This window comes from Scomber japonicus, chromosome 4 (genome assembly GCF_027409825.1).
Source record: "Scomber japonicus isolate fScoJap1 chromosome 4, fScoJap1.pri, whole genome shotgun sequence".
Taxonomy (NCBI): domain Eukaryota; kingdom Metazoa; phylum Chordata; class Actinopteri; order Scombriformes; family Scombridae; genus Scomber; species Scomber japonicus.
Window position 1 is genome coordinate 15,897,528 of NC_070581.1, and position 19,312 is coordinate 15,916,839.

Here is a 19,312-nt window from a genome sequence, read left to right on the forward strand (position 1 = left end):
TATAAGGAAAGAATTTGTACTTGGACTCACACTTTAAACTTTGTTACAATAATGTAACCTCATGAATAAGCATTGCTGTAGATGTGACAACCACTGTTTAAGATAATATTATTTGTGTGTCCAAAGATGGATGAATTTCATTTCAGTGAATGTTGCTACTTAAAAAAATACATCAAGACTTTGGTGCAAACTGAATGTTAAACAAGCGGGTTTGCTTTGTAATACTATATAAGGTAAGGTGAAAAAGTTACTGGCATGTGCAGTTGAAATAAAGTTTATTTAAATGAACGTAGGCCAAGTACTGAGGGAAAACAATACTGAAGGGGTTAGGGAGTGGTGGGAGTGGTTGTAGGGAGGGAGAGGGGATTTGAGCCTCACTCACTGTTGCATCAGTCCCCAATGACTAAAGAGACAGGGTCACTTTAATCTCTGTAATGGTTTAGCTTTTTACATAAGGTACAGGATTAAGTTCAGCAAAGTTTGTTTGCATGCGCTCGCACGCACACACACACACACACACTGTGTACAGAAGAAATGACCCTGATGGGATACGAGCAGCACTTGCACCAACACTGTGACAATTAAAAACAAGACTAAACAAGGCTAAAAGAAGAAGACGATACAGCTGACAGAGAGAAGAAATCATGTAATTTCTGTATTTCGCTTCTAATCAGACCACCGGCTGAAATGTAAGAAATGGTCGTGTCATCCAGAGTACTTGAAGCTGCTGGTTTCATATTTGGTCACTTGGTGTCAGCATTTCCAACTCTTTCATAACCACAAAGACCAGTCAAGATCACACCTGCAAACCCATTGTAGCTGAGCAGAACAGGAGTCCCAATCTGATGACAAATGTTGTATGTACAATATTGTAAATTTAAAGTATTTTACATGAAGGTCTGTTCATTTAAAAGAAAGTTAAATTAGATAATTTGTGTTGGCAAGACTGATACAAAGAAACCCCAAATCCCTGTTATACAATATTTGACATTTTGAAACTTTGCATATAGTACATATAGTACATATGTTAAATATAAGGATATTTCAATATGTGTGTACTTTCTAAAGGACTTGTGCGATTAAACAGTAAAACATTCTGACAATAATAATAATATTCAGGTTATCTATTAAACTGTTGGTGAATTGGATAACAAAGGGACAGATCATACTTGCATCTTTGTCAAAGATCAAATGAAGGTGAGACCTGTTTATATATCAGTCACAGAAAAATGAACACTGCCAAAACAAACTGGCAACAATATAGTCACGATTCCCAATTGAAGAAAAATCATTTACAGCTGTTTTTTTAACAGCCTAGTTTTGACACACAGATGACATGCCAAGATGTTATTGTACAGATGTACACACAAACAAAATGCCATCAAGTTACTTTCTATCTTTCTGTGGGTTTACAGCTCAGATATCCTCAGGGTGACAGTGGGTGTTACATACCAACGTTTATTGCACATCGCCCATTGGTGGAACACACATACCATTACACCACATGCTCATTATGGCCACAGTGAACAGGCATGGTGTCATCTTTCAGCTCCAATTAAAATCAAGGACTTTGTTATTGCTGATGACAAAGATGAAGTTGTTTTTCTTTACTATTCTATTTCCATTTCTTGTCTGTAAAAACTTCTATAGCAGGAAGAGATAATAAAGATTAGGTAACTGGTTTGAGAGATGAATAGGTTATTGATCAAAATGTGCCATAATGGCATGTGAGGAGCTATGCGGGATATTTTGTGTCTTGACCAGTTTCAGACTTGAAAAACAAGTCGGTCAGTGTGTGAGTTTGTGCTCACACCCCTCTCATACCTGAACTCAATTGAGCTGAGAAAATGGGTCATTTACAATAATACATTTTTCTTCTCCTCTCTCCAATAAGTCACACTCTTGGTGTTGGTCATCACAAGTGTGAACATTTTTAAAAAAGAAAGTAAACTGTTGGTTCAGCATAATTTGTTGTCAAGTCTCACAGTTTGATGGCAAGCAGGATAACCAGTTCCACCATAATGTGTTATTGACATAGCTTCATAGTAAACTGGGGTTTTATTATATTGTTTTGAAATCATTACTTCAATTTGATGCCCGATCTGCTTCCAAAACCCAAATGCCCTTTACAGACTGTTTGCAGAGGTCTTCGCTATGTTTTGCTATTGTTATTTTGATTGCATTAATTCATATATGTTTTGATTGTCAATAATATATAACACAGTATGACTACATATCTAATATAATAATAATATAACTACTCTATCATGACTGAATACAAGTGTTACTGCAAGAACAGGGACTTTACCATTAGGCAAGGTAGGCAACTGCCTTGGCTCCCCAACAAAATGCGCCCCAAACTGCTATACATTTATTATAGGTTTATATATGAGAAATACTGAATTATGTTAATATTCTAACTGATTGATTTGTAATAACTTACAAAAGGTGCCCAAAGCACTCTAATTATATGCAAGTAGTTTCATGGGTACTAGTCAACCATGAAACAGCAGCATCGCCAGTTTGGTTCCAGACAGGGAAATTTTTGCATGTCATGCCCATCTCTCACCATGTGTCCTGTCTGCCCCTTCACTGTTGACTGTTCAATAAAGGCAAAAATGCAAAAAACAACAACAACCCCCCCCCCCCAAAAAAAACTTCTACTTCAGAGGAAAACATTGCACCACTACCTGACTTGACAGATAAAAGTTAATTGTAACGTTGCAGATTCAGATTTCAGTCACAAAATAAACCAAAAAATAATTTATAGTTATTATTATTCGTAGTAGTAGTATTGTTATTGAATAATAATAATAATAATAATAATAATAATAATAATAAAACATCCAGTATTATATATGAAGTAAATGCTCCACCTTGAACACAAGTAAAGTAAATTACAATATAAACAAATACACTGTGCCTCTCTGTCACTCTTGAATCCAGGACTTTTTACAGTATATTTACTGAGTGGTAGTTTAACTTAAGAAAGTCGTTTTAAATACTTCTTCTACCATTTCCAATACCAACATTCTCGCCCCTGTGCGAGAATATTACAGGACTCATATTTTCAGTGCATTTTAATGACGCCGAGGTCTATTTTAGCTCTGTAAATGATGGCGAAGATATTTTTGTTTTAAATACTGACAACAAATGAAGGTCAAAAAAGACTCATGAGTTCAAAGTGTTGATTTACTGTGGTTTTTGGAGCTTTGTTGCATTGATTATGCAACAACGTGAAAAGGCCACAAGGCACGAGGAACTGAGCACGTGTGCCCACGTCACAGACAACACCCCCGTCCGGCCCTCTGACGTCAATGTGAGCTGGTCTTCAGGTCGGTCCGCCGCTCGGCCCCGCGCTGACACGCCAGACCAGCGGTACACACACCTTATGAACCGTCGCTCTGTTGGTACTCTTTGATACAGACGTGATTTTATCAGACTCGCAGAAGAAGAAGAGTATGGTGGCTGTTTGAAAATAGGAGCAAAGATGGCACAGAAAGACACACTGCTGCATCTCTTCGCTGGAGGGTGAGTCACATTAAAGCTACTGCCTCCAGCCGCAGTGACTTATTAATAACCCTCAAGCCGTTAACGTTACACGAAGATGGGAGCTTAACAACATGTTCTTTGCTTTATAAGCCTATAAATAAAATGAAGTCCCTAGTTTTTTTAAGTAGCGCAGTGCCGCTAGCCAACTTGCTAACGGATACTGACACGCAAGCTAACGTAGCTCGTATTAACACGATTATTTCATGTGTAACGTTTCACTGCTGTTGTTTACTAATTTATCTCAATTATTTATGATGTTGAATGGCTAGCTATAATGAACATACAGCGTCCGTTGTAATGGTATACGCCTTCGACTACTACTGATGCTAACGTTGTCGTGGACAATGAACCACCACCCGGCAAAGTATTTGACGTCCGTGCGGAAGTGTGCTAATGTCTGTTAGCCGGCAAACCTTAGTCAGTTAATTTGTCTCTTAGGGGTTATATTCTCCCTGAGGCTGACAACACTGTGTTTCAGCCATATATTGTGTAAAAAAATTAAGCTGTAGTTTGTAGCTCAAAACTGTAAGTTCGCGACTGAATGTGGCGCAGTCCCGAGAGTCGTTAGCCTTTAGCTAAAATTGTGATGTCCTTTAAGGTAACTTTGTTACGTAAGTCGGAAGCTGTAGTTTGCCTGCTACAATAGCCTTCTGGTCGAGCTGGAGGAATGTTATTAGTATAAATAGTAAGCACTGTGATATAACAACGAGCTGAAGAGCACCCAGCCAGTGTTAAGGTCACATTTTAACAGCAATGGCTAGTTAAAAATGACGCCATTTTACCCTTGAAATGTTATGACCACCATTTAAGTTACTAATGTATTTTTAGCTACTCCCGCACGACCATGGTCTTAAAATATAATGTGGAATAATAATATGACAGTGAGGTTTTGGACCACTTTGTCTGAGTGTCAATGTTAAAGGCTACACTGTCAGTAAAATGTGTATTTACTAAACAATTAAAAACCAGCTGAGCTTGTGACAGACTGACAGAACATGTTAACAACCAATATTTAGCGTGCACCATGTACCTTAACAGAGATGTTTGTCATTTTCAGAGAGCCCCACAGTCTTGCACCCATTCCCATAGATTTCTTATCTTTGGGATCGGGGTCATTGCCACAACAGCTCTTCCACACTAAATTATTTCAACATGGTCACAGGAGTTAGTTTGTAGGTTATGCAATGTGAACATGTAATCCAGAGCATAGTTTATTTTTACATAATTTCCATTAATTTTATAGTGGTGGATTAGTGATCAGGTTAGGTGTTACTGTGGCTAAGGTGTTTGACTGTGTCCTCCAGACTTGAGACAGTACAGAGGCTTATTCTAATCTGTTCCAGAATTTTCAAGCTTGTCCCGGACAAGGTTGCAGACACCGTTAATAAAGGGATCTACCAGTGAGAGTTGTCAAGAACTAAACAAGGAAATTAAACATGCTAAAAATGCAAAAGTGATATCTAAAAAGTTTTTAACACGGGCAAACCATTATTTCCTGGTACAATTAGAGTGTCTGAGATGGAAAACACTGTGCACCACATGTGTTTGGGTAATTGAGTATTTCCACTGCAGAGCAAGAGACTAGAGTCTTTGAGCATAATTGTCCATTGCACTTTGTCAGCAGCTCCTCAGATGTTATATGATTGGGGGGGGGGGCACTCAAAAGTCAAAGCTAATAGGTTACTTTGCAAATAATTGGTCAACACTAGTCTAATCAGGTTATAAATTGTTTTACAATAATCTGAACATACACGGTTAAGCACATTGAACTAGGGCACATTGTCTACTTTGTTTTCAGGGTTTGAAACATCCCAAACTGTGTTTACTAACTTGTTTTATTCCAATGTCAATTTGCAGATGTAGTGGTACAGTGGGAGCCATCGTGACCTGCCCACTGGAGGTGTTAAAGACACGATTGCAGTCTTCTGGACTTACCCTCCGGCCCGTCTTCCAGGTCCAGCTAGGCACCCTGAGTGGTACGGGTGTCATCCGACCAGGAACTGTTACCCCGGGGTTGCTGCAGGTCCTGAGGTAAGGTGTTTGTTGATGTTGTTGTTAGGCACACGTTGCTGCAGAATAATGGGTGGGACTGCCTTGAGGGATTTGTATTTTTCTACTTGCAAACACGGGGACAAAGTGTTCCCTCTTCACAGCTGGTGCACTCTGCTGTTTATCAAAGCTGCCATATATGGGCGGACATAATTGTTAGCTGCTGGCTTTTTTGTAGTTACATGGTGGCATTCCTGGGAAAACCGTTGTCTAGTTGTGAAATTCGTGCTTCAAAATAACTAGGTATGGTTGGAGTAGTTGCATAAAGTAGAATACTTGTAAAGCCTGTCATTTGCTTTCTGCTTTTATGGGCCACTAATCCTGTCCTATGTAAAGTCAGGATTAAGAACACAGTTCCCTGCTTGTATCTAGTGTCCTTAACCAGCTGTTTGGGGTGACACAAAACCTTTTCCACCAGGCATTGAGACAAGAATATAACTATTTTTTGTGATTTCTATTAAAGTAGCCTAATTTATGAGATACCTTAGGTTCGGAGAGCAGAGCTAACGAGTAGAGGTTTTAACAAGGGTGTTGCATCAGTGTTACATTACACTCAGAGGACTGATGTCTGAACCGGTCTATACTGGTGACAACTTTGGCTGTAAAAGTTGTAAAAGTCAGAACAAATACTTTCAGTTCAGTTTTAGATTTTTTTTTTTTTTTTTTAAGAAGTGTTTCAGTTTACCATAACTGATGATTCAAATGAATTTTCAGGCCTGGTGGAGAGTTGTCTTTTGCATTCATAGGCTTGTGTTTTTGTTCTCTATTGTTAACTTCAAACCTGTTCTCCAGCTATTGAAACCTTCAGTTACAGATTGGACAGTACTTTGACCTGAAAAGGCCATTATTGTGTTTCTAAACTCATCACTGTTTGAGAAGAGGTGTCGGGTATCAGTGAGAGAGCGATTTAATTTGTAAACACAGCTTGAGAGAGCAGGTGTACATAACAGAAACCAACACAAACAGCAGTCGTACCTTCCCCAGAGGGACAGACCTGACTGTCATCTGGACAAAGAAGGTCACTAGCTGCAAACAGTTAACAAACTGAGTGGGGATGTGGCTGACGTGACACTGCAGAGGGGACTGGGTTCAGCGTAGAACCTTATGCATAACCAGCTGAGGAGTACATGACTGGTGTAATACTTGGAATGATTTCAGGAGTGAGCTTTGATACTTATTCCCTGACGTTAATCACACACAGACTGAGAGATGGTATGAACATTAATGAATATGAATAACACTCTGTCATATATTTTAGGGTGTTTGATGGCTTCCTGCTTTTGTTTTTAGATCGATTCTAGAAAAAGAGGGACCAAGATCACTCTTCCGTGGTCTGGGGCCAAACCTTGTCGGTGTGGCTCCCTCAAGGTAAAGTGAAATTTCTGTCTACACGTCACACTGTTCACCATCCTTGAACTTCATGTTTCCTTAACACTGTTCACCATCCTTACACATCATGTTTCCTTTAAAAAGTCCTGAAACTATGAGGTCATCTCAGGGTAATGATACCTACTTGTTGGTGTACAAGTTAGTGATAACACACGAGTCATCCTCGTTGTCAAACACAATAAACAAAGCAGAGGCAAAGAAGCAGAGCGATGAGTTCTCAGTAGTCTGTTGTTTTCGTGCATCAGGAGACCTCAGGAGACCTCAGGAGAGTTTATTATACTGTGGCCACTAACCAAGGAAAATAGAAGAAGAAGTAGTCTGTGTTTATATTTTGCTCTTAAATGGTTTGAAGCGTTAACCGTCCATATAAACAGGAAGTTGTTGTCCCGGCAACAACTTCCGTGTCCTCCCACAGAATTTTATAAGTAAGCTGCTTTTGTTTGTGTTTGCTGCAGTATCTGTCAACATGAAAAGGCCTCTGTATTTGGATTTAAACTTTTCTTCACTTATAAATAAGATCAGGAACAAATAAAAAAAAACGGAGGCACAGAGTTTAACAAATGCGCTAAATATACTGATAATAGCTGAATCATTTCAGTATGTATAAAATATTTTGAATGAAATATGAGTTCAGGTTTAATTTGTACACTGTGTAAAGTTCCAATTTCACCTTTTGTTCTATTTTTAGTGTCAACAAGTGGTCAGTGCATTGCCCTGTGTCCTCATAGTAGTATAACCATAAAATGTATTTTCTCAATATGCCAAAACACAATTGATTGGACTTTGAGATGGTATGCTGAAAAGGGCCACGGGTTACATATACTCTTCCCATGGTTAATGAATAGCCGCAGCATGATCCTTTACTCAGTAATTCCATTGGCCAACTTGGACATGATCACATTCAGAGCAGCTCTGTGGGCATCAGCGGTGTCCAGTGCTTATTCAGCCCATTCTGGTGCAGTGACGGTCTGTTCCAGAAGCTGAGCAGAGAGCGCAGGCACTGGAGGACAGACTGCTCTGGATACATACACTCTGTGAAAGATCCACACCGGCCCAAATGGAACCATTTACATAATTGCACAGCAGTCATAAAACCACATTCACATACTGAAAATGCATTCGTATTTAAGCACTGTGTGTTAATCTTTACAGCTGTCTGTGTAGAGTTCTCACCAGTTTGTTCTCTGTGTTTCAGAGCCATTTACTTTGCTGCTTACTCAAAATCTAAAGAGATATTCAATGGGCTGTTCGTTCCTAATAGCGGTGCAGTGCACATGTCCTCTGCTGGTGTTGCAGGTGAGCAGTCTGCATGTTACATTACCTCTGTTACATAAGTTTAGTTAACATTAACTAAATGAACAGCTGTAAATTATAAATCCAGTTTTTAGACCTTCTATATTTATATCTGCTCTGTAGATAAATAACACAGTCCCAACATGAAACTCTTAGCCCATGAAATAATCATTTCAGTCTTCAAATAGGTCATTTTTATGTTCTGACTGCTTTATATTTTATAGATTTTTTAACTATTATGCTATGTTGTCCTGCTTTAATTCCCTAGATTAATTCCTTTTACCTTGATTAAGAGTTACATTCATACTGTGCAGTGTGAAACTGAATATGTTTTGTCCATTCTCAGCTTTCGTCACTAATTCTCTGATGAACCCCATCTGGATGGTAAAGACCAGAATGCAGCTGGAGAAAAAGTGTGTACACTCTTAATTTGACTTGTCCTGTGTGCATGTAAAATGTTAGTTTTAGGCAGACTCTGGTGCTCTGTTTTAGATCTCTGTAAAACAATCTGACTTATTTTAGGGACTTTGCAGGTGGAAAGGCATATGATGTGACCTTTAACAGTCACTTTAACAGAGCCTGCCTTCATGACACTGTCCTTGGGTTATGCAGTGTGTGAGACTGAGCTTGTGACTTGGCGCCATAAATACACAGTGCTGACGTAGTGAACTACGTGCAGAAGAAGAGTCTATATTTACATTACCAAGTACAGGGCAGTAGTACCATGAGAGTTCATATGAACAAGTCTGTTCAATCTGTGTTTAAAAAAACAAAACAACAAACACCTGTCCTACAGCACGAAATGGTGGCCTCATGAATGAGGAAGAAAGGCTCAAATAAATTTCAAACATAACTCAGTTAATGTTATTCTAGTTACTCATTCAACCCAACAAGAAACTCCCAGAATGTCTCAAGTTCCTGTTAAGGTTTAAAAGTTGACTCAACACTTTAAAGATAAACAGAAATGAAAAGGTTTGGTTAACATTTAAATTTTAGCTTCACAAACGTCATTCATCAAATATTTACTGTCAGACTGTTTTGTGGCTCTGGTCACTGGTGTGGGGCATTCATAATTTTTGGAATTGTGTAGTTTGTATGATTGATTTTTATTTATTTAGTTTTAAATAGTTGACGATTATCAATTAAAATCTTGTTACTTGCAAATCTTTTTACTATAGTTTTTAACTCTATAGAACCTCATTTGTGTCACTTTTCAGAGCCAGAGGAGAGAAGAAGATGAACGCACTGCAGTGTGCCCGCTATGTTTACAGAACCGAAGGCATCCGAGGCTTCTACCGAGGCCTTACTGCATCGTACGCTGGCATCTCGGAGACTATGATCTGCTTCCTCATCTACGAGACACTAAAGAAAAACCTTGCCAAGAGCCAGTTCACCTCACCAAACGGAGAAAAGGAGAAAGGAGCATCAGACTTCCTGGGTCTGATGATGGCAGCTGCTTTTTCAAAGGGTTGTGCCTCCTGCATAGCCTACCCACACGGTAAATATCCGCACCTGTTGTTTGTCTCTTGCAACACAACAACTGAACCTTGAGAAATGATGTAAAAACTAACTTGAAAAATGGTTTTGTCTCCACAGAGGTTATTCGGACAAGGCTGCGTGAGGAAGGCAGCAAATACAAGTATTTCTTCCAGACAGGGAGGTTGATAGCGGTGGAGGAAGGCTATGCAGCTTTTTATAGAGGACTCATTCCACAGCTAATTAGACAAATCCCTAACACAGCCATCGTCCTCTCCACATATGAACTCCTCGTCCATCTGCTGGGAGATTCCAAGTGAGGACATGTTTGAACGTCAGGTATTCCGGAAAGACGGATGCCACACAAAGCCCAAGGCACACTGAGCAACAGACTTTTGAAAATGCAGTACATACATTTTTCAGTGTGGTGCTAAAGGGACTTTTCAAATTCAAAGGTGTACTGTTATCCAAAGAGCTAAGCACATTGTTTTACTGAAAGCTTGTCATTAGGAGTTTATCAAAAATAACGTAAGAAATTCTGGTTCTTATTAAAAACTCCTTACCTGTGAAAAAAGGTCATCTTCTTAGAGGACTAGTGTTAAGTTAACTAAATTATTTTATGTTTTGTTATTTTATGACAGTGTTTGTTTCCTTTTTATCAATGTTTAATGTACCAAGACACATGACTCGTTTAGTTAATGAAGGGAAGCAATTCAGAAGAAGTGCAAGAAATTGTGCTATTTCCTGCATTGTGAAGACCATACAGACCATTTTGACTGGTGTACTTTCACAAATACAACGTGCTGGTTTTGAAGTTTGAATTAAAGAGAAATTTATCATATTTTTCATTAATATAAATATTTTTCTTTGTGAAATATTTTACAATAAGATGAGAACCTTGATTCTTATTTGACCAGTGGCTCAATAAAATGCATCAAGAAACGTCATTAGTTGGTGGTTGACCCAAATGCTGATATTCTGTTAATGCACGAATCTGCCTTTAATGTATAGGAAACTAAAAGACACACAAGGGATGTTGCATTGTACAAGCATGGCTAAACAGAAATCACAGGATATATCAGGGACTATTTGGCTGGTTCTGTAAAGTCCAAATATTCTGATGAATCAATCTCATAAAAGGCTTTGTACTGGTGATCCCCTCTAAATGTGGCTAAAAATATATTTGAGATCAACATGGCTGAGAAGTTTGTTTTTTTTCCTTAAGGATCTCAAAGTTATTTTACGTTCTGGGACTATTCTTAATTTCACCAGGAAAAGGTGTAAGTTCAGTGCCTGAAATGTGCAGTAAATGCTCTCCTTAACTCTACATAAGGAACATAGAAGATAAGATTGTGTTTTCATGCTATGACTGAACGTCAGGATGTCCTATCGTTTTCTTCCATGTACTGTAAGTTGTTGTGTTTGTTTTTTGTTCAGTAATGCCTGCTTCACTTATAGTTACAGATCTGGGAACCAGTCTTCCACTGTCTCCGAATATCATGGCTATAAAAAAATATGCAACTACTTGGACTTTTTCATGCTTTATTGTTTTACAGCATTTAATTACAGTAGAGGTAATCAGGATTGTATGACCTTGATGGTCAACATGATATATGAAAAGCAAAATGAAAGCTAAAGAGGCACCTGATTCAATGCAAATATAAAATGCAAAGTTTTTGAACACATTCAAGCCAGTATTTACCTTTGGAAGTTGTAGCCAGGGTTTTTGGTGGATAATATGTCTGCGTAAATCCTTATTATCCGTACAAATCCTTTAAACTTCCCATAAGTTTTTCCATAACGGCCTGTGAAACTGTAATGGGGACCTCAGTACGACAAATTCTGGATTTGAGTTCCGGAGTAACTAGACTAGTCTAGACTCTGATTTGGCCCTTTTTAAGGAGTTTTGTTTTGTATGGAAAAGATGTCATTTTCTTTCAAACTGAAGTAGGTTTTCAGGATTGGTGTGTTTTTTAGTGATTTGTTCAACCCACAGTACTCATAAGCCTTCAGTTCCTGCTTTAGGGAAGCTAATCTGTTCGTGATAATAGTTGTCCGCCCTCAATACAAATGAGGCATTAATATGAGTTTCTCTGCAGTAATATTTGTTTATGAACAGGAAGTAAGATCAGTCATCTATGACGGGAAAATGACAAAATGTAAAAAAAACAAAAAACAATAACCAAACCCTGGGGCCATCATTGGGTAAGTCACTCAGACTAGTGCGTGTGAAACTCTGCTGCAGCCCAGACGTGAGTCATCAAAAATGGTTCCTTCCAGTTGTGGTTTGGTTGATTCATCTGCATCTCTAACTGCGAAAAACAGGCTCTAGACCAACATGTTTTGAGAGGGAGGATTGGAGCAGGAGTTGGCACGTGAAGCAGGGTGAAAATAAGGATATACCTTGTGCTGGTGTTGGATTTGTGAATGGTGTGGGTATTTGGGCTATGCTACAAACATGATGGATGTCATTATAGGCTGCTGGTCCCCTATAGTTCCCTCAGTCTCAGTCTTCCCTCTCTGTAAACTGTATAAATAGTACACATTTCTAATAATCATAATGATAATAATCACCCCTTACGAGTGTTTACAAGGTATAAATATGGCTTTATTGATGCTTCATGGAAAAAAACAAAACAAAACACTGCTTTAAAAATGAATTAAGTAGTTCATACAAGTTTGGGTTTCTGTTTTTGATTGATAAAGGTTAATGCGTCTAATCGATAAGTCAGCACTTCAGCCTTCATGCTTTGTTTTTTTACAACTATCTGACTGTAGTTATAAATGTTGATAAGCTGCATAAATGTGTTCATAGATGCGTTGCTGCTCTTTACCAGAAGGTCAGAAGTCCAATTGTCTAGTGGAGTAGATTTCTGACCAATTAAACAGCTAAAAGCTTTACTCTGGAAAATCATATGATGGGATGATTATGACAAGAAAAACTTTTTTCAGTAATACGGGAACCTCACTTATTTTCAGACAGACTTCACACATTGTGAACCTTTTTTTTTTTTTTTTTAAATATACCACTGATCCTGTGTGGAGCTTTATTTTTACGATACGCCCCCACCTACAGCACAGTAGAGTACATACCCTCCTTCACAAAGACAGAGCTTAATGGGTTTAAAACGCAGCGCTGCGGTTTCTGGTGACCTCTGGCTGCTGCAGGAAGAACGGCTCAGCACCGGGATAAACTCACTGACTGTTGACGTGAGGATGGCGCCCTGACATAACGCTGCACCGATACTTCATTCGGACATAATTTTTACTGTGACAGCCACCCGGACTCAGCAGCTGCAGCCTCACTTGAACTCGACTCGTCCATGAATTAGCATTGCTTACATCTCGACAATGTCTTTAACTAGTTTACAGCTGTGTCAGTTGATACAAGTTAGCCATTAGCTCTCAGTTCAGTCAGCCAGCACACTACCAAGCGAATGTCTCGTGCGGTTACTATAGCACCATCACCACGACAACGGCGGAACGAACGTGTGACGGAACGCTGAATGGAACGATGCTGAGATTCCTCCATATTCTGTTAACCGGTGAGCTAATAACGGCTGGCTAACGCTAAGCTAACGTTAGGTAGCTTATGTTTCCCCTCGATTATGCAACGGGATGACCTGCAATTATTTGAGCTTTGCTTGGTACAATTGAATTTGCCAGTAAGTTACATTCCATTCTTTAAAGGGGAAAAAGTTAGACTCCCGTAATGTAGCATTAATCTTCTAATAAGGTCTTAACTAGCTAATGTTATCTACAGTCTTGTCATCAAAACTTGTAGCTAACTGTCCTATAACTTTAATTTATATTACGAGATTCCTGCCTCTTATTGATGGAGCTGTCTGCGTAATATACACTCAAGTTTATTAGATAAGATTAAATCAATCTTAATACAACAATCCTTCAACACAATGCTGTTGAAATGTACTGCCTTATACTACTTAGTTTATTGATATAGTAAACTGATGGCTACATTGATTTCAGTCAGCACTGTAATTAACAGAGTCAGAGTGTAAGGTAGAAATGGTGGAGTGTTACTCTGCTTGGGCACCATAATGGACCATACATTGTAATTTGAGTTAAACACCATATGCAAGCCTGCAGCATCTTTTGTGTCTGAGACAGCTGGTCAAGTTTCAGGTTGACATAAGTTTGATAGCATTGTAAGTGTCTTCACATTTTCTTGTATACCTTAGTTTGGCTCTCAAATGTTTCTTTCACTGAAATCATTATAACTCAATGAAGCAATCTACCTGACCTCCATGAAAGATATTAATTTATTTTATTTTTTTACAAAGCACAGTCCATCTGTTGTCAAAAGACTGCCTCCAAAATGGCCATGAAGTTGAATAAGCAGTTTCAGCAAACATTGATTATTATAATCTTAATGGAAGGATTTATTGCCGGGCTGTTGTATTAGACTGCATTAGTTTTAGCTAGAGTTAGGTGTACTTACTTAGTCTGAAAATTGAATGTTAATACTTGCCTTCAATGACATTTTGTATGAATTTTTATCTGCGTTAGCCTGACAGTAATTCCATGTTTGTAATTTCCTCACAGGTCTGTTAGGTATTCTGTGGGAGAGAGTTACCGCTGTTGGTAAGCCTGGGTTTGATATAAAGTCACTGAATCCATAAAATCTGCAGCTGTTCTTCTACCCACTGTTGCTAAGTTTTTGGGTTTTTTTCTGATCCACAGATAGGATTAGACTAGTGGATGGGGACAACAAGTGTTCTGGCAGAGTTGAAGTACTCCGCCATAATAGGTGGGGGACAGTTTGTGACCATGGCTGGGACCTCCGGGAGGCTGATGTGGTGTGCCTGGAGGTGGGATGTGGCTTAGCTGAATCTCCTGTTCATCGTGCAGCATTTGGTGCAGGCAGTGGAGAGATCTGGCTGCAGCATGTCCAGTGCTCTGGACATGAGTCTAGTTTGTCACGCTGTGGTGTTGTCCTCCACAGTAACCCCACCTGCACCCATGAGAATGATGCAGGGGTGAAATGCTCAGGTGAGACTGCAGTGATTACTGCTGTATTGATTCATACAGGCTGTTCTAGTTATTGACCAGTTCCACATACATGCACAAATACATATACTATTTTTAGGATACTTACATATTTAATCTTTGATTTGGCACACATGAACATGAAAATAACCTTGATACTGTATATCCAAAACATTATAACTTGGACAAATACCTGGGGCACTAAGGTGTTTCAGTGTGTAATTAACCTGTCTTTACTCATAGGTACCCTTTTAATGCCCACACTCTCCCTGCTGTCGCCTCACACTGTGTTCTCTCCCGGGGAGGCTGTGCGCTTCAGCTGCAGTGTTCTGCTGGGTCACCACCCCAGCGACTTCCACCTGTACAAGCATGGAGTATCCACACCACTGGTTACACAGAGGGTCGACCAGAGCCAGACTGGAGTGGAGCTGACACTGTCCGACATAGAGACTTTCCACCAGGGCAGCTATAGCTGCCGGTACAGGATCAGGGGCTTCTCTCCTTCTCAGCTACACAGCTCTCCACCCAGCAACTCTATCAATATCACTGTGGGTGAGTCATAACTGCATTGTGTAATCAATACTGACTCCACCAACACCCATTGCCACATAGCACATGTTTGTGTTGCGAGATCTATATCGGTTTATGTTTGATTCTCTGCCCTGACTCAACATAATGAGTTGAACCAATTGTTTTATTTTAATTCCCGGTAACCCACTTTCAATTTATTGAGTCTCAACTCACAGCACGCAAACATTTTTTGTGTTGAGCATGAAAGCTTCTTCTTATCTTGACCTTTGGGAATAATGTGACTGTGAAGTGCTGTTCAAAGATCTAAAAAGCTGGTAGAAAAAGCAAGGATCTCAGAAATTAGGTTGTTTTGTTAAACATTTATGTTTTACTGCTACTGTCTATTGTCATTTTATGTTTCATTATAGCTACGTTGCTTAAAATTGCTACTAATTTTGATCCATTTGTTTCAGTTTTCTTTATCGGTCATTTGTATTGGCACATTTTGCACATAATGGCGTTTTTCACCTGATGCTTTTTTAGTTTGTTTGATTCCTGACATCCGTTTTAATTACGTTAAAATCTAGAGTAATTAGAGATGGCTGCAATCTTGGAACCTATTGGCTATCTGTCTGACTAAAGATTTAGTCTCTGGGGGCAATGGCCGATATTTTGGGGCTTCGAGCATAGCCAGCAGATATCCAGGCCAAGACTTCCTCTTACGAGTGGCAGCTGTTGTTATGGTCTGATTAGCAACTTCAAGTGGTCCAAACAACAGCTCATCTCTGTAAATAGATATATGAATATGAATGCAGATAAATTACGAAAAACGCTAATAAAAAAACTAAATCATCATCAGACAATGGCTGAGGATTGCATTTTGACCCATGTATTCCACCTCTTTTGCTCTCCACGTGGACTGTTTAGCTGCATTCAACCAGCTAAGTTGCTGCTGTCAAGCTATGTTGATTGGTTAACACTACTCAGACCACAAATGGAATTCTGAACAAATGTCCCGTTCTGACAGATATCTTCATTCACATGCACATGTTAATGGAGGTTTTAAATCTACAAGCCGCTATATTTAGAATATCCTGTGATAACAAATATGGATTAAAAGGAAAATTGTAGTAACTCTGTATGACCTTGATTGACCTATTTAATTCCTGTTTTTGGTGATCATAGTGGAACTCCTGACCCCCCAACACTGGTTCAACACGTCCACTGAGGCCCCGACTGGTTCTGTCATTAAAGGCCACAGTTTTAACATCACCTGCTCCACCCTGCAACAGTACCCTGGGGGCTCCTTCCAGTTGCGCCTCATCCGCTCCAACGGCACAGTGCGCCAGTCTCTGCCTGCCCTCACCCCGTCTGTCACTTTCACCTTCCCCAGCGCCCAGAGCGCCAACGAGGGCTACTACTACTGCCTGTATCGGGTTCAGCTGGGTGGACGCACGTTTGTCTCCAGAGAAAGCCAGCCGCTGCCTATAGCCGTCAGAGGTGAATATTATAAGATTTGTTTGTGTTGAACATACATGTGTACATTTTTGCGTTGTTAGCGCTAACTTTGTGTAACATCAGTTTTGAATCTAGGCTAAGCTGAAGTTTTGTGGAGAGAACTTTGTGTCTTGCTGCTTTGTGTAGTTAAATACTATTTTAGTTGGACACTGTGTATTGGCACTGGTTAGGTATGTTCTTGGTGACTGGAAAACTGGGTTGAAAGCCATGGTCCCTACTAAAATCTTCAGTGTCCTTGGTGTTAAGTCAGCATGAAAGGAAGTATGGACAAACAATTTTTCAGGTCAAGGTTTTGGAGATGGGTTTGTCTTAGCTTAGATGTTTTGGCTGATAATAGAGTACTGCTCACTCAGGTCTATGTAGATTTAAGCTCCATCAGAAGTGGCACTGTGTTCATCTTGGCCTTGATAGTGTTGTGGATGTTGTGGCTGGCCTGTGGCAGTCTGACATGACCACAATCACGAGTTTTTCAGAGATAGTCTCTGTCTGGCCACTGTCTGATATGTTTGAGTTGCTTATGCAGAGAGGCAAAGTGAAGTATTCTTGAGAGATAACAGACTGACTGACGCCCTCCCCAGGACATAAGTGGTAATATACTGCAGAATATGAATTATATGAATATGAAAAGCATCCTTTTTGGGGGAGGGCTGTATCTGTGTGTTTTGTGTACCTGCACCTTTGTTTCAATAAACTGACACAATCATTGTTCCTGTCCAATCAGTGGCAGCGGAGCAACCTCCATATCCTCAGTCCCTCTCTCAGCCAGCAGACTTTGCAGCAGAAGAGTCTCCTCCACACCACAGTTTTGCTTTGTTCGTGTTATTTCCCAGAGCCATTATTACACTGTATGTGGTGCGTGCTACAAACTTGTGCGGCTAAAAAACAGAATCATACCAAAATGTATTAATTATATTTTTTACATTATTTATATTCTAATTATACATTGCTGAAAGTTTTTGTGCTTTTTTTTTTAATCAATCTCACTTAAACTCTACTTCAGCTAAATTTCAGAAAACACATTCTCAATGTAACTGCATATAACTCCTCTCACCCCTCAGACCCAGATCCAGTACTAAGTCCAATGGTGATCAGCTGGCTTGTGTCTGGCCTGACATTTTTGGTAGCCGTCGTCATTATCATCATTGTGGCCAAAGTGCTGTGCAACAAAGAGAAGAAGCCCTCTGAACTGGAGCGAGAGACCAGAACCTGTAAGTCTTTGTTTAATTTTTCCAAAGATGTGATTTCTAGAAAGCATCCTGTTCATGTACCTGATGTTATACATGTATTTCCATTTACAGGTGTGGACAACACTTATGTTGCCTTATCAATTAACAAGCTATGACGGAATACGCAGGCAACATATTAGTAAAGGTATGGAGGGTCATGATTCCTGCCACACTACTGTACACTATCCATAAAACTGTTTGTTTTCTTCAAGGTTTTCATGGTTTATAGTTTTAAAACAATAGATTGAAAGGGTTTCATATTTTCTTGTGCTTTTCAGTCAACTTTTTGTAGAGTTGCCTGGAGTGCTCCTTTGTCTTCATGGTTTAGGTTTTGGCATGACACTGACTCACTAAAAGCTGGACCTTCCAGACATGCATTTATATTAAAATTAACTGAAACTTCTGGACTATTAGATATGATCTAACTTAACTAATTATATGACTTCTAAAACCACATGGCTCCACCATAAATGATTTAAGTGTGTCCTGTTAGAGGAAGAATACATATGCAGACACTTAAAATTTACATACGTTTGTTTTCTATTTTCATTTTGACATTAGAGGATCTTTTCCTGTCTGTCAGTGTAAAAGAAAAACAATTGATCTACTTTGATTCAATGCCATGATAAAATAACACATGAAAACTTCCAAGGTGGGGTGAATACTTATCAAAAGCACTGTATAATATTTTACCTTTCATTCTCAATTGTTCAGGGGTAACGAACTGAAGTGGAGCATTCTGTGTTGCAGAATCACCGGAGCGGACAGTCAGATGGCTCACACTACATCCATTGTGGATTAAAGCGGGAGGAGATGTAACAAAGAACCAGACAGCTCGGTGAGCGACTCACAACTTTGGTGAAGGCAGCAGGTGGAACCAGTTCAGTACTAAACATAACATAGACCTGTTTAAGATTGCATTGCGCACCAGATTTCTGCTGAAGGACAATGGATACTGTCTTACAGTGACATGTAAGCTAATGGACACGAACGGCACAAACAATACACTGGTTGAAGTCACTACAATTTAGATTCAGTCTTGGTTGCTGACCCCAAATATGTGGACTGGAAAGCTACTACTAAAAGCTCAACTGGGAAACTGTGACATAGGTTCCTCAGGTCTTTGTATGTGCTGTATTAAAAACAGTTTTTTTTATTTATTACCGGGTAATACTAATGACTAAGCTCCACTGGCTTACTGTGTACTTGCTTCCATACAAGAATGGTCGTTTAAGGATTAGAGGATTTTTTAAATATTTTAAGTCTAACCCTAACTACTATGCATCTAATGT

The 19,312-nt window shown here is 39.4% G+C and overlaps 2 protein-coding genes across 3 annotated transcripts; both read left to right on the top strand.

Annotated features, from left to right (window-relative positions):
- Nucleotides 1–3,335: 3,335 nt before the first annotated feature.
- On the top strand, nucleotides 3,336–11,283 carry slc25a33 (solute carrier family 25 member 33). The gene is made up of 7 exons (XM_053317205.1): nucleotides 3,336–3,531; nucleotides 5,410–5,583; nucleotides 6,892–6,969; nucleotides 8,186–8,286; nucleotides 8,630–8,696; nucleotides 9,501–9,781; nucleotides 9,880–11,283. The coding sequence occupies exons 1-7, from the start codon at nucleotides 3,491–3,493 to the stop codon at nucleotides 10,077–10,079; spliced, it is 942 nt and encodes a 313-aa protein (XP_053173180.1). The 5' UTR covers nucleotides 3,336–3,490; the 3' UTR covers nucleotides 10,080–11,283.
- A 1,696-nt stretch (nucleotides 11,284–12,979) lies between these two features.
- si:ch211-150o23.3 (uncharacterized) lies at nucleotides 12,980–19,287 on the top strand. 2 transcript variants are annotated; one of them, XM_053317203.1, is made up of 8 exons: nucleotides 12,980–13,304; nucleotides 14,323–14,361; nucleotides 14,461–14,769; nucleotides 15,010–15,318; nucleotides 16,462–16,776; nucleotides 17,853–18,002; nucleotides 18,093–18,165; nucleotides 18,735–19,287. In XM_053317203.1, the coding sequence occupies exons 1-7, from the start codon at nucleotides 13,274–13,276 to the stop codon at nucleotides 18,134–18,136; spliced, it is 1,197 nt and encodes a 398-aa protein (XP_053173178.1). In that variant the 5' UTR covers nucleotides 12,980–13,273; the 3' UTR covers nucleotides 18,137–18,165; nucleotides 18,735–19,287. The 2 variants fall into 2 exon arrangements, with proteins under 2 accessions (XP_053173178.1, XP_053173177.1); XM_053317202.1 differs by having other exon boundaries at nucleotides 18,771–19,287.
- Nucleotides 19,288–19,312: the final 25 nt, after the last annotated feature.